Genomic DNA, 12,303 nt, shown 5'->3' on the forward strand with positions numbered 1-12,303 from the left:
CCTGAGTGTTTGGGCATCTCCCTTGCCTGGGCAGGATCTCTGGAGGGCTGAGTGCCCAGGCATGGAATTTCTGAGTGAGAGCACTTTCTAAAAAATTCTTCCAGTGGACTGAATGTAAATGTATCTGCCATCTTATTTTCTAAGCCATGAGGTGACTGTGGCTCCCTGTGCTCCCCTCCTGCCTGAGGACCTTCATCTGGATTGTTTACTGAGCCCAGACGTGTTGTCGGGTGTCCTGAGGTGGAGAAGCAAATCCCAGGAGTAGCTGTAAGCAGCTGCCCAGGAGAGCGCTGGGAGCTCAGGGCTGCCCCAGCCCCTGTGTCCGCACACATGGCGCTGTCCAGGGAGCCCTGTCCTCTCATACAAGGGGCAGCACGAGGCAGTGTGGACGTCCCAGGCAGGTTAGAGCACACCTTCCTGAGTCTGACTGCAGAGCTGGCGGCCTCCAAAATCAACACTGGCCTCCAGATTCTGAAAATCTGGTTCTACGGGTCTAATTAGCAGCCGTATTGCTGACACTCATCTCCACGCCTGCCCTGGGACGGCGCCGGCTGTGGGCCTCCTCCAGCATTGGCCTTAAAGGCTGCGTGGCTTTTATCTCCACTTCCCAAGCCTCCTTTGCCATTGTTCAGCTCTAGAGGGCTGCCCAGCCCCCCTCCCCCAGGGGAGATAGCCCCCCAGAGAAGGAGAACTAAGGGCACTGAGAGCCCGCAGAGTAAGGCAGTGGGCATGCCAGCTGCCCAGAGCTCAGGGGCGAGGGGCCGTGTCTGCACGGACTCACGAGTACGTGCTGCCCCAGGCACCGTCCTCATGCTGGACCCCGCAGTGAGCAGCCCGACCCGACCCCTCACCAGAGTGTGGATGGAGGTGGACGGGCAGGCAGATGGGGGTCAGGTCACGCGCTGCCTGCTGAAGCAAGGTCAGCGAGAGGCCAGCGAGGTCAGAGCATGGTGAGTGACGGGAGGTGGAAGGGCCTTCCGTGCTGTTTTGTGCCTTTTTCTGAGTCACTTCCCTCAGAGGTGAAGGTCTTCCATGCCTGCCCACGGCACTTCCAGATATTTGAGTTAAAGATTGGACAGATTTTCCTGCTTCTCCACAGAAATCAGGAAGTCCGGGCCTCCAGAGAGTGGCCCGTAGGCTCAGGTCTCTGAGTTTGTTTTGCTTGCTGGTGTGGATGGGCATCCTCACAGAATGGCACTGTGGGGTGGTGGGCCAGGCTGCAGCCCCAGAACTTCTGCCAGCTGCTCCGTGCCTCAGTGTCCTCATCTCTAAAATGGGGCCGTGGAGACGTGCTGCAGCAGCCCAGCTCCCTCAAGACAGCCCCCGGGTTTCCCCATCATCCTGCTGTGATTTTTACTTTATTTATTTATAAAAATGCATGTATTTTTAACTGAAGGATAATTGATTTACAATATTGTGATGGTTTCTGCCATACATGTGCATACCTGGGGATCAGCCATAGGAATTCATCTGTCCCCTCCCTCTCGAGCCTCCCCCCCACCGCCCTCCCCATCCCACGCCTCTAGGTTGTCACAGAGCACTGGGCTGTGCTCGCTGCGTCATGCAGCAAATTCCCACCGGCTGTCTGTGTTACCTGCGGTGGTGTATGTTTCCCTTTTGTGTGCCGTCTTCATTCACCCCGCACTTTCGTTCCCCGGCTGTGTCCACAAGGCTGCTTCCTGTGTGCTGTGATGCTCAGTTGCACCCTCAGATGCCTTCCAGTCTGCACAGGAGTTAAAAGTCGCCCGAGTTACAGCCCTGCCCAGTCAGGCAGGAACTGCCCAGGCAGTGTTAGAGCTGGGATTGTATTTGCTTAAGTGTGATTGTTACTTTGCATCAGCCCTCAGAGCAGCCCTGGGAGCAGGACCCAGGCAGCTCCATCTTCAGCAAGCCCTAGGCTCACCTAGAGCATAAAGTAGCCTCACCTGGCCTCACATGAAGAAATAGATTTCCGGAAAGTGAGTCCACCCTGCTCCGAGAAAACCTCACAGAGCCCAGTAGAAGAGCAGACCCTGATAGAATCCCTGCCCAGGCCAGCCAAGCACACAGCCTCCAGCCACCAGGTCTGCCCTGGGCATCCTAGGGGCACCTCAGAGGGGTCAGCCCTCAGAGGGATTGCAGGCCCAGCATCAGCTGGCCCATCCGAGTGGGAGGAGCCTGCTGTGGCCTGAGACCCAGAGGGCGGGGCCCGCGGGTGTCTGCCTTCGGGGTCTGCCCTGACACTGCCTCCTCAGCTCAGGGCACAGAGAGAAGGGAGAATGGGAGAGGCCGGGAGGGTCACACAGTGTGGTGGGGGACAGTGGCCGCGGGCGCGGGGCCTCCCCTCACCCCCGGGCCCCCCACCCCCCAGGTCAGTGCCAACGGGAACGTCCTGCGCAGTGAGATTGTAGGCTCCATCAAGATGCGCGTCTTCCTGTCCGGCATGCCCGAGCTGCGCCTGGGCCTCAACGACAAGGTCCTCTTCGACAACACGGGCCGTGAGTACCCTGCCTGGGCCCAGGAGCGTCCGCCTGAGTGGTCAACAAGTTCACCTTAGGCATATTGCCTTAGAAACATTGCCGCGTTGTTTACAGCGGTGAAAACTAGTCAGCTAACGCCTGGGCCTGGAGGACAGGGGGGAGTGAAAATCCTCCAGTCCAGTCCCCTTGTCGGCTCTCAGGCCAGAGGTGCAGATGGGAGCCTCGATGGTCACGCACAAGGTCCTCAGCCCCGCCCTCCTTCAGGGACTGCAGGGCCCCTCTCCTCCTGGGCCCAGTTTCTGTCCTCACCCCTGGCATTGGGGCTGAGCTGTGCAGAAACCACACACAGCGGCTCGAGCTCGCCCTCCCTGGCCTGGGTTTAACGTTTTGTGGTGTGGCAGCCGGGGTGGCCTCAGAAGCCCAGGGCTGCTGGGGCTCTGATGTTCCCAAGCTTGACCTCCAGCCTCCCCTCCCACCCACAGGAAGGTTGTCATAGTGACATCAGCAGTAGTGCTCGTGAGGGCCTCTCAGACATCCACCCAGCAGAACAGCTCCCCTCCTAGGACTGGGCTCGACCCTCAGCCTCTCTGGGCTGAGAAACTGAGATGGGATCCCAGGGACGACAGGCCCAGGGCCCTCAGGGGACCCCGAATCATCCCTGAGCACGCCCAGTGGGGTCTGTTCGTCATTCAGCAAACATGTCCCAGGCAGCACCCCAGGCTGGGGGCTCAGAGTGAACCGGCCCACCAGCTCTGCCCTCAGCCCATTGTTGGGATGTGATGGGGCTTCCTGGGGGTGAAGAAAGGCAGGCCACCCCAGTGTTCGGGACCCAAGACACTCTCACAGATTTGGAAGCAGCTCTGGTCTGCAGGGGTGGGCCCCAGACAGCAGGGCACCGTTGCTGAGAGAGTGGCGTGGGGGACCTGGCGTCTGCCTGTCACGCCCTCGCCTCCCCGCTCCCTGCAGGTGGCAAAAGCAAGTCCGTGGAGCTGGAGGACGTGAAGTTCCACCAGTGCGTGCGGCTCTCGCGCTTCGAGAACGACCGCACCATCTCCTTCATCCCGCCTGACGGCGAGTTCGAGCTCATGTCCTACCGTCTCAACACACACGTGAGTGCACAGTCGCCAGCGCCTGGGCCCCAGGCTCCCACCCCCGCCTCGCCCCGGCAGCACCCCTTTTCCCTGCTGGGTGGGAGCCGCCTCTTCCATGGTGAGTCTCGGGTCTGTGAAGTGACCTGTGGGATGGGCACAGCGCCCCAGGGGCAGCCCGGGCTCCAAGGAGCCTGCTTGTCAACACGAGGCTCCGAACTTTGGTGGGGCAGACCCTTTGGCACCACTGCCCCCTTTCCCCAGCAGCACCCCAGAGTGTCTTCTGTGATGCTTTCTGCATTCTCTCTTGTTCTGATCCATCCTGGCACCGGCTTGGCTTCTCCCAGGAGCCCCTGGTGCTGGGCTCGCACCAGGCCCAGGGGTCACTTGCCCTGTTTCCCCTCTGTGAAAGGGAGCTTTGTAAAACGACTAGGCGAGAATGCCGTGTTCCGTCTCCCCGACAGGTCAAGCCCTTGATCTGGATCGAGTCCGTGATTGAAAAGCATTCCCACAGCCGCATCGAGTACATGATCAAGGTGCGTGTGCATCCTGCACGCAGCGTCAGCCGGATGTGCAGGGCGTAAGAGGGGGACAGGGCCGGCCCCGCCTGGCACGGGCCTTCCGGACTCTCTGGCCTGTCCAGCACCTTTGACACAGGGTCCTAATGCAGGACTGGGGGCACACTGGGGCTCTTGTGACCCCTTCCCCGGGGCTGAACCTGTGGCTGTCATCCATGTTATTTCCCTGTGAGCTCGCCGAGAGTGGGCCTGGGACACAGGACACACCGCCCAGGTCCTAGGTGCAGCCACTGTGGAAGCAGGCTGTGACTAAGTGTCCAGGTGGCACACTTCTGCCACCCAGGGACCTCATCCATCCCAGGCCAGTCTGGGTGATGCAGACATTGTCCCCAGAGGCCAGGACTGCAGAGAAGGATGGGAAGCCCCAAAGGCTGAGGAGACAGGCGGGCAGAGGTGACCTTCCAAAGTTGAGCTTAAAGAAAACCTCAGAGGGCAGAATAGGCTGGGGGAATCCCACAGGCCAAGCTAAGGGGTTTGTGGCCCTTGGGGAGCAGGCTGGGTGGAAGCTGGGCTGTCTCACTTTCGCCCTCTGCACCCTTGGCCCCACTGCCTCATCTCCAGGCCAAGAGCCAGTTCAAACGGCGATCAACAGCCAACAATGTGGAAATCCACATCCCTGTGCCCAACGATGCCGACTCACCCAAGTTCAAGACGACAGTGGGGAGCGTCAAGTGGGTGCCCGAGAACAGTGAGATCGTGTGGTCCATCAAGTCCTTCCCGGTGAGCACCCTCTCGGCAGGGCGCCCCCCAGACCCCCACCCACACCCGCCTGCTCCCTGGGTCCCGTGCAGTGTGGCAGCCTGACCGCTGTGGGCCCCTCAGGCCCAGGGCTGGGATCCCCGTCTGGGGCTTCGGGGAGGCTCAGAAGGGAGGGTGGGTGGAGAACAGGGGCGGGGTGGGGTGGGGGTACTCCAGCTTCCTTCTGTGTGTGCACCCGCCTGTCTCCAGAGTCAGGGCAGCGCCCCCGCCCCACCCTCCTGCTGCCCTTCTCTCTCTGCCTGCCACTCCTGTTTGGAGCTCAGCTTGCCTCCAGGGGTGCAGACGGCCTGCCTTGGGGCCAGAGCAGCACCGGCTCCAGGAACATAGAGCACCTGCTGCCCGACCCACAAGCTGGCGTGGCCACCTGGCTGGTGTTCAGGGTTTGGAGCACCTGAGTCTGGGTTTGCGGGCAGAGTGCCCAGGGACTGGAAGGCAGGAATGAGGCTGCACAGACCGCACATTCCTCGTGGGGAAGAGACGCAGCGCCTTTGCGCTTTGTCTCGGGGCCGTTGTGTTTCTTGCTCTGGAAGCTGTAGTAGCTGTCCTTCTGCTCACTTTTCTGTCAAGGTTGGTCACTCTCTTGTTGTTTCCAAAAGCTGTTTGCATGTGGGCGAGGGGAGTACTTTTCCTTTGATAGCAGTTGCAAATGGTTTTCCTTAGTTTGGTGTTTGTCTTTCAGCCTCGCCTCTGGAGTATTTTTGCTTTGTAATCTTTTTGATTGTGGTAGTTTTTTTTTCAGTTCTCATGGGTTCTTAGATACTCTTTCATATGTTTGCGGCAGTTGCAGTTACCCTTTTTCCTCTCCTATTCTTGGGCACCTTATGACTCCTGGCATCTCCCTGCTTCTGTTGCTGTCTCCATGCCTGTAAGTGGTGGTGGAGAGCAACCTCCTGGCTTTGCCTCCAACCGGAACTGCTAGGGTTTCCCTTTTTCAGTGTCTTGCTGCTTTGGGCTGCAATTTATTCCAGTTCTACTTGGCTGTATTTTTAGCACAAAACAGCAACAAATTTAGCCAAATGCCTCTTCAGCGTCTGTCAGTTCAGATATCAACACAGGATGGACCTTGAACCATCCTTCCATTCTGGCAGACTCCAGCTGGTCATGATATGTCTTCTCTGATGAGCCATTAACTCTGTTGGTTAACAGTGTACGTAGTATTTTTACATTGAGATTCATGACTGAGACTGACTTTTTTTTTGGTACCTCTATCTCAACAGGTATCAATATTGTACCTGTTTCATAGTTTTTTTTTGTCTCCCTCTTCCGTGCTGCAGAACAGCTTTAAAGTGGCCTTGAGATCATCTGACCTTGAGAGGATTGATAGATTTGGCTGTGTGTGGCCATCTGTATCTCTGTTACTCTTTCTAACTCATCTGTGGAAATTAGGCCATTTCGAGTTTCTATTTCTGTTGGAGTCAGTTTGGGTAAATTTGTATTTTCCTACGAAATTATCCATCCTAACCAGGTTTTCAAATCTGCCTGCGCAGAGTTGCAGAAAGGGGGCTCTTTCCCCTTCTCTTACAACAGTGACTTCTCCCTTGTTATACCTTGTTTGGCATTTTTGTTACTTCTTTTCCTGATAAGGTTACCTAGCGGTTTGTCTGTTTTTTTTTCCAGATTCACTTTTTAGTTTGTTTGTCATATTTTTCAGTTTTATAAGTCTTTAATTTCTTCATCCTTTGTCCTGATTTTCAAGTTTTTAAACTTTTATTATTTTCTTTTAAAATTTCTATTGATATAAATATTTAAGCCACAGATATTCTTCTGAAGCCTGCTTTAGCTATATAACCCATAGAATGGGCATGTAATATTTGATACTGTTATCTAGAAATTCTGTAATCAAATGAGTATTTTTTCGTTTTGTTTGTTTTCTGTTTTTCTGGTCTAAGGGCCTTTTCCATTTTATCTTCGCTTTGAGTTTGGTGCATTGAGGTCAGAGAAGGTTACTCGTGCTATTCTGCTTATAAGCTTTATTGAAGTATTCACTGTGTGTTAATGTAAGGTCAAAGTTTGTGAATATCCCATATGTACTTGAGAAGATAAGGCCCCTGTAACTGGGGTAGAGACCTTGGCACGAGCACCGTGAGGTCTGCTGTGATGCCTTGGCGGCATCAGCCACACGGAGCTGGGTCGCTCTGCCTTCCTCTGGCTCCTCTGGTTCCTGTTTCATCTCTCGTAGCACCTGCTTAACAGAAGTTGCTGCCATGTCACTTGGTGCATAGATACTCATAACTCTTGTGTCTTCCCTGTGGATTTGTAGGACAGCAGCCTTTCGGGCTGTGAAAATTGTCCTCTGCACCTGGAATTCTTTGCCCTTAATTCTCCCCTGTGACAGCAGTCCTGCTCTGCTTTTTTTTTTTTTTTTAATCTTTTTTTAAAAAATTTTTGGTTGCACTGGGTCTTCATTGCTATGCATGGGCTTTCTCTAATTATGGTGAGTGAAGGCTGCCCTCTAGTTGCCGTGCGTAGGCTTCTCGTTGCAGGGGCTTCTGTCCTGTAAAGCACAGGCTCTCGGGTGCACAGGCCTCCGTAGTTGAGTTGCAGCTCGCGGGCTGTAGAGCGTGGGCTCAGTGGTTGTGGCACACGGGCTCAGTTGCCTTGCGGCATGTGAGACCTTCCCCAACAGGGATCAGATCTGTGCCCCCTGCCTTGGTCGACAGATTCTTAACCACTGGACCGCAGGGAAGCGCAGCCCTGCTCTGCTTTGTTTGACTTTGGCCGGCATGCCTTCACCCTTTCTTGCTACTGGTTTCATCTTTCTGACTCTGCTTTTACAGTGTAGAGTCGGGTTTTGGTCTGTGAGCCAGTCTCCAAGTCTCATTAATAGAGGAAATTAAACCCATTTACATGGACCTGATTGACACAAGGTAGGCTTGCAGACTTCTGCCACCCACCGGGGAGGGCCTACCTCTGCGCATTCTTCTGCTTTCATTTTCCACTTGGCTTTTCTGAAGCTTAGGGTTTTGGTCTGGTCACTGTTTCGCGCACAGACTGGTGGAGCTGGTTTCTTCCTTTGCTGCCTGTCTGTCTGTTTTGACTGTGATTTTATTTATGTGGGCTGTGCTGGCCTTGGCTGCAGCGTGGACTGCTCTCTGGTTTCGGTGAACAGGAACAGGGCCCACTCTCCAGTTGTGCTCGGTCTCCCCACGCGGTGGCTCCTCTCGCTGTGGAGCACAGGCTCTGGGGTGCGTGGGCTCGGTACCTGCGGTTCCTAGGCTGCACAGCACAGGTTCCTCAGTTGTGGAGCATGGGCTTAGTTGCTCCACAGCCTGTGGGATCTTCCCAGATCAGGGATCGATTCTGTGTCTCCTGCGTTGGCAAGCAGACTCTTCACCATTGAGCCACCAGGGAAGCCCTGCTTTGTCTATTGCTGAGACTGCATTATTCTCCCCTTGTTGTCCCAGAATCTTCACTGAGCACACAGCACCAAGTCAGGCAGAGTCCACATGCCTGCACTGATGAGCAGATCCTGACCTCTCACTTCATCCCTGAAAGGGGAGGGTGAGCACAGCACTGGAGAGGCAGAGCTCTGCGCTGCTCTGCCGAGGCCGTGCAGAGGCAGCCCTGGTCAGCAGTGACTCCTGTTGCCAAAGGCCTGAGGATCAAAACCCTCCGTGTCCTGGTGTGATGAGAGCTGCATTTCCTACTGCTCTCTGCAGTTCTGTGTTACTCACCAGGCACTGGGACAACCAGGCCAGGACTCCTGACCCCTCATGGCTGAGAGTTCAGTCACTCAGTCGTGTCCGATTCTTTGCAACCCCATGGACTGTAGCCTGCCAAGCTCCCCTGTCCATGGGATTTCCCAGGCAAGAATACTGGAGTGGGTGGCCATTTCCTTCTCCAGGGGATCTTCCTGACCCAGGGATCGAACCAGCTTCTGCATTGGCAGGTGGATTCTTTACCACTGCACCAGCAGGGCAGCCATTCCTTCCCCCACTACAAGTCCCAGCTCTGGAGTCCGCTTCCAGGGCCAGAGCCTTTCCCTTCCAGGGGAAGACCTAGGGCCAGCTCATCAGTCCCAGGCAGCCCTGTCGCCCCGTGCCAGCGCTTGCTCTTCCTCTCCCTTCTTCCTCCCCAAGGCCTAGTGTTCTTCTTTTTCTTGACGCAACTAGGCTTCTGTGCCTGGGAACTTGTAGCAGTTTCTCTTCATCCTCAGAATTAGAGGATGAATTTTCCCTAGCGGGGCTGGTGTGAGCAGCCCAGGAGGCTTAGAGGATAAGGTAAGTGTGAGTGTGTTGCAGGAGCCGAGGCCCAGGGCGGCCACAGACCATGCAGGAAGGGACTCGCTGGCCAGGCCCACAGCCTGGCATTCTCCAGGGGCAGCTGTTGGATGGACCTGCCAGGGCCTCCGCCTGACCATCTCCTCTGTGGTCTGCTCCCGCAGGGCGGCAAGGAGTACCTGATGCGGGCCCACTTTGGCCTGCCCAGCGTGGAGGCAGAGGACAAGGAGGGCAAGCCCCCAATCAGCGTCAAGTTCGAGATCCCCTACTTCACTACCTCTGGCATCCAGGCACGTGCGACCAGGGCTGCCGGGGCCCCGGAGCAGACATGGACAGGCCCAGCGGGGCCTCTCAGGGGCCAGGCACCAGTCCAGGCTCAGAGGGTTGAAGGTGACAGACACCAGTGCAGCCAGTTAGCAAAGGGTGCTAGCTGACTTGTCCCAGCACTGCGAGCTGCTCCCCAGCCCTGCCCATCTCCATGGGTGCCCTGCCCATCTCCATGGGCAGCCTGGCCCTGAGGGAAAGAGGCCCGCAGTGGTCTGCTCACACCTGACCTGTGCTCCAAGCTCAGAGATGCATTCAGCCCCCAAAACTAATGTCCACACTTGCCACTGTGGGGTCCATTTTCCTGGCACCTCCACGGAAGCCCTGTATGGGGCAGAAAACCCTGGGATTGACCCCTTCTCTAGGAATCTGCTAGAGGGTCGTGCCTGCGAGTGCACATCTGGCTCTTGCCGCACCTTCTAGAAGCATCTCCACCCTCCCCCGGCCTGAGTGTGATATAGACTAAGGTGCTTCGCCGTCTCCCTCGCCCTCTCGGTCTCAGCCCAGCCCCAGGAGGAGTGGCTGGGTGGGCAGCCAGGAGTGGGGCAGCGTGTGCATGCTTAGGGCCCTGATGCCTGTGCCGCAGGTGCGTTACCTGAAGATCATCGAGAAGAGTGGCTACCAGGCCTTACCGTGGGTTCGCTACATCACTCAGAACGGAGGTGCGTGCGACCCGCCCTTGGGGCAGGGGGGGATTGCTGCAAAGGCCCCTGGTGGGCGTGCCTCTGTCCCCAGGGTGGTGCTCAGGGAGCAACCTCAGGGTCAGGGCAGGTGGGCGGCCCCTCCTCCAGGGTCAGAACAGACAATGGACGCCCCCCTCCCTCTTTCTAGATTACCAGCTCCGGACCCAGTGAGCAGCCGTGGTGGCCCACCCTCCCCGCCCGGGGGCTCCCAGTGGAAGCGCCTGCCCAGCCTGCCGGAGGGAGGGGCTCCCCTGGACCCCGGCGCCCCTCCAGGCTCCACCCAGGAGCCCCTCCTCCCAGGTGCACCTGCTCTGCCGCCGCCGCTCTCACCTCCCAAGTCCCCTTTTCCCAGAAGAGGCTCATCTTCAAGAGGTCTTGTCTCTCAGTCCCTGAGTCAGTTTAGGGAGAAGGAAAGGCATCTTTCCCTCCAGAGGTCAAGTACAGCCTTCTGTGCTGTTCAGCTCCCGGTCACAGAAAGAGTGGGAAGCACCGCCCAGGCCGCTCTCTGGCCAGGCTGGCAGGGCCGCCGTCGTGCTGCCGTTCTGTTGAACGCTGTGGGTTTATCGAGCATTCCTAGATTTTGTCTCCGGCCGTTGCTGTGTACGTGATCCTCGCTGTCTGTGCCTCTCCCCCGTCCTGAAGCTCTCAGGCAGCACTTAGCGAGGACAGGCTTCCCCTTCCTCGCCCTCCTCCCCAGTGAGGCTGACACCGGTTCGCCCTCCCAGCACCTGGCATTTCGACTAGAGGCTCCTGGTCTGGAGCTTTGAATAGAGACGCCTTCTCAGGGCCAGCCCGTGCCACATGATGCTGTCACTCAGCCACATCAGTGTTTGTCCCGCCAGGGGAAGAGGGGTCCAGTGCGGGCCCCCAGCCTCAGAGGGTGGGGGTCCCAGGCCATCCCCATCTGTGCTTGGACACCGCCGCCCCCAACCCTGTCCATGTTCGTGCCATGAGTACATTAAACTCCATCGGTTAAACATGCCTTCCTTCTGGTACAGTGCTGTGCTGACTCCTGGGTGCCCAGGAGAGGGGCAGGCTCACACCAACCTGAGCGTGGCACCAGTTCCTGGGGCCCCTATGTCCCCTGGGGAAGACGGGACCAGGCAATGAGCAAGCAGAGCCGTTGCCCAGGGGCCTCCCAGAGGGGCTGCAGAGGGGAGGGCACACGGGCAAACGTTTCCGTCCCGTCTGAGATGACCGTCACAGCCCTCAGCCCTCGGGCCACCAGCAGCCTGCTCCCCTCCGCAGCCCAGTGGGCTTCCTCAAGAGTGTGGTCCAATGCCAGCAGCAACAGCATCCCACCGCACGTGCAGGTTCACAGGCGCCCTCCTTTACCCGCCGTGGCAGTCTCTGGAGATGGGGCCAGGAGACCGGCTAACAGGCTCTGCATGTGATTCATACGTGCACTGGAGTCTGAGGACCGCTGCCTGGCGCCCCCTCCAGAGGGGGGTCTCAGCAGGGCCATGGGCAGAAGACAGCTTGTCTGCCCACTGCAGTCACAGGCCTGCCCCCTCCTGCCTGCAGGGGCTGTGTTTCCCTTTCCCTCTCCCGTATCACCCAGCCCCCGCCTTGGAGGTCTATTGGGCACCAACCCAAGTGGAGTCTTGATCGTCCACCACATGGAGGAAAGAATGCTGCCCTGGCCCAGGGCTCAGGCCAAAGCCCTTATAGGCACCCTGATGCCCCACCCCTCACTGCCATGCCCGCATCTGCAGCAAGCCCTGGCGGCCCCCTCCAGAAGACCTGGGGAGCCACAGCGTACAAAGAGACAATGGCCAGAATTTCCCCAGATGAACGAAAATCTTTAAATTCTCAGATTCAGGAGCCCAGTGAGCCCAAATCAGGATCAATAAACCTAAGTCTATAACTAAAAAACATCACAGTCAAAACACAAATCATCAGACACTTAGTGAAGTGTATAAAAGCAATGCAAAGAAGGTTAAAAACACAGAACACCAAAAAAGAAGACAAAAACAGGCTGAGAGCTGGCTTCACGATGGCAGCAACGCTCAGATTGCTCAGAGAAGATGACCAGTCTTGACCAATTCTGTGCCCGGCTAAGCTGCAAAAGAACAGAATGAAACGTTCAGCAGTAACACACCCTCAACAACGTGTGTACATCAGGGAGATTCAAAGGCTTCCCTGGAGGCTCGGTAGTAAAGAATCCGCTTGCCGTTGCAGGAGACGCAGGT

At 57.0% G+C, this 12,303-nt stretch overlaps 1 protein-coding gene across 1 annotated transcript in view; it reads left to right on the forward strand.

Moving 5' to 3' along the window:
* The window catches only part of AP1M1 (adaptor related protein complex 1 mu 1 subunit), a 31,053-nt gene extending 19,960 nt beyond the window's left edge, over positions 1-11,093 (forward strand). Inside the window, exons 6-12 of the mRNA XM_018051333.1 lie at positions 2,351-2,477; positions 3,426-3,568; positions 4,012-4,083; positions 4,687-4,845; positions 9,269-9,394; positions 10,015-10,090; positions 10,260-11,093. Of these exons, the coding sequence (XP_017906822.1) occupies positions 2,351-2,477; positions 3,426-3,568; positions 4,012-4,083; positions 4,687-4,845; positions 9,269-9,394; positions 10,015-10,090; positions 10,260-10,282 (726 nt within the window). The 3' untranslated portion in view covers positions 10,283-11,093. The remainder of the gene's footprint in view (positions 1-2,350; positions 2,478-3,425; positions 3,569-4,011; positions 4,084-4,686; positions 4,846-9,268; positions 9,395-10,014; positions 10,091-10,259) is intronic.

The sequence above is a fragment of the Capra hircus genome, chromosome 7 (genome assembly GCF_001704415.2).
Source record: "Capra hircus breed San Clemente chromosome 7, ASM170441v1, whole genome shotgun sequence".
NCBI classification, from domain to species: Eukaryota; Metazoa; Chordata; class Mammalia; order Artiodactyla; family Bovidae; genus Capra; species Capra hircus.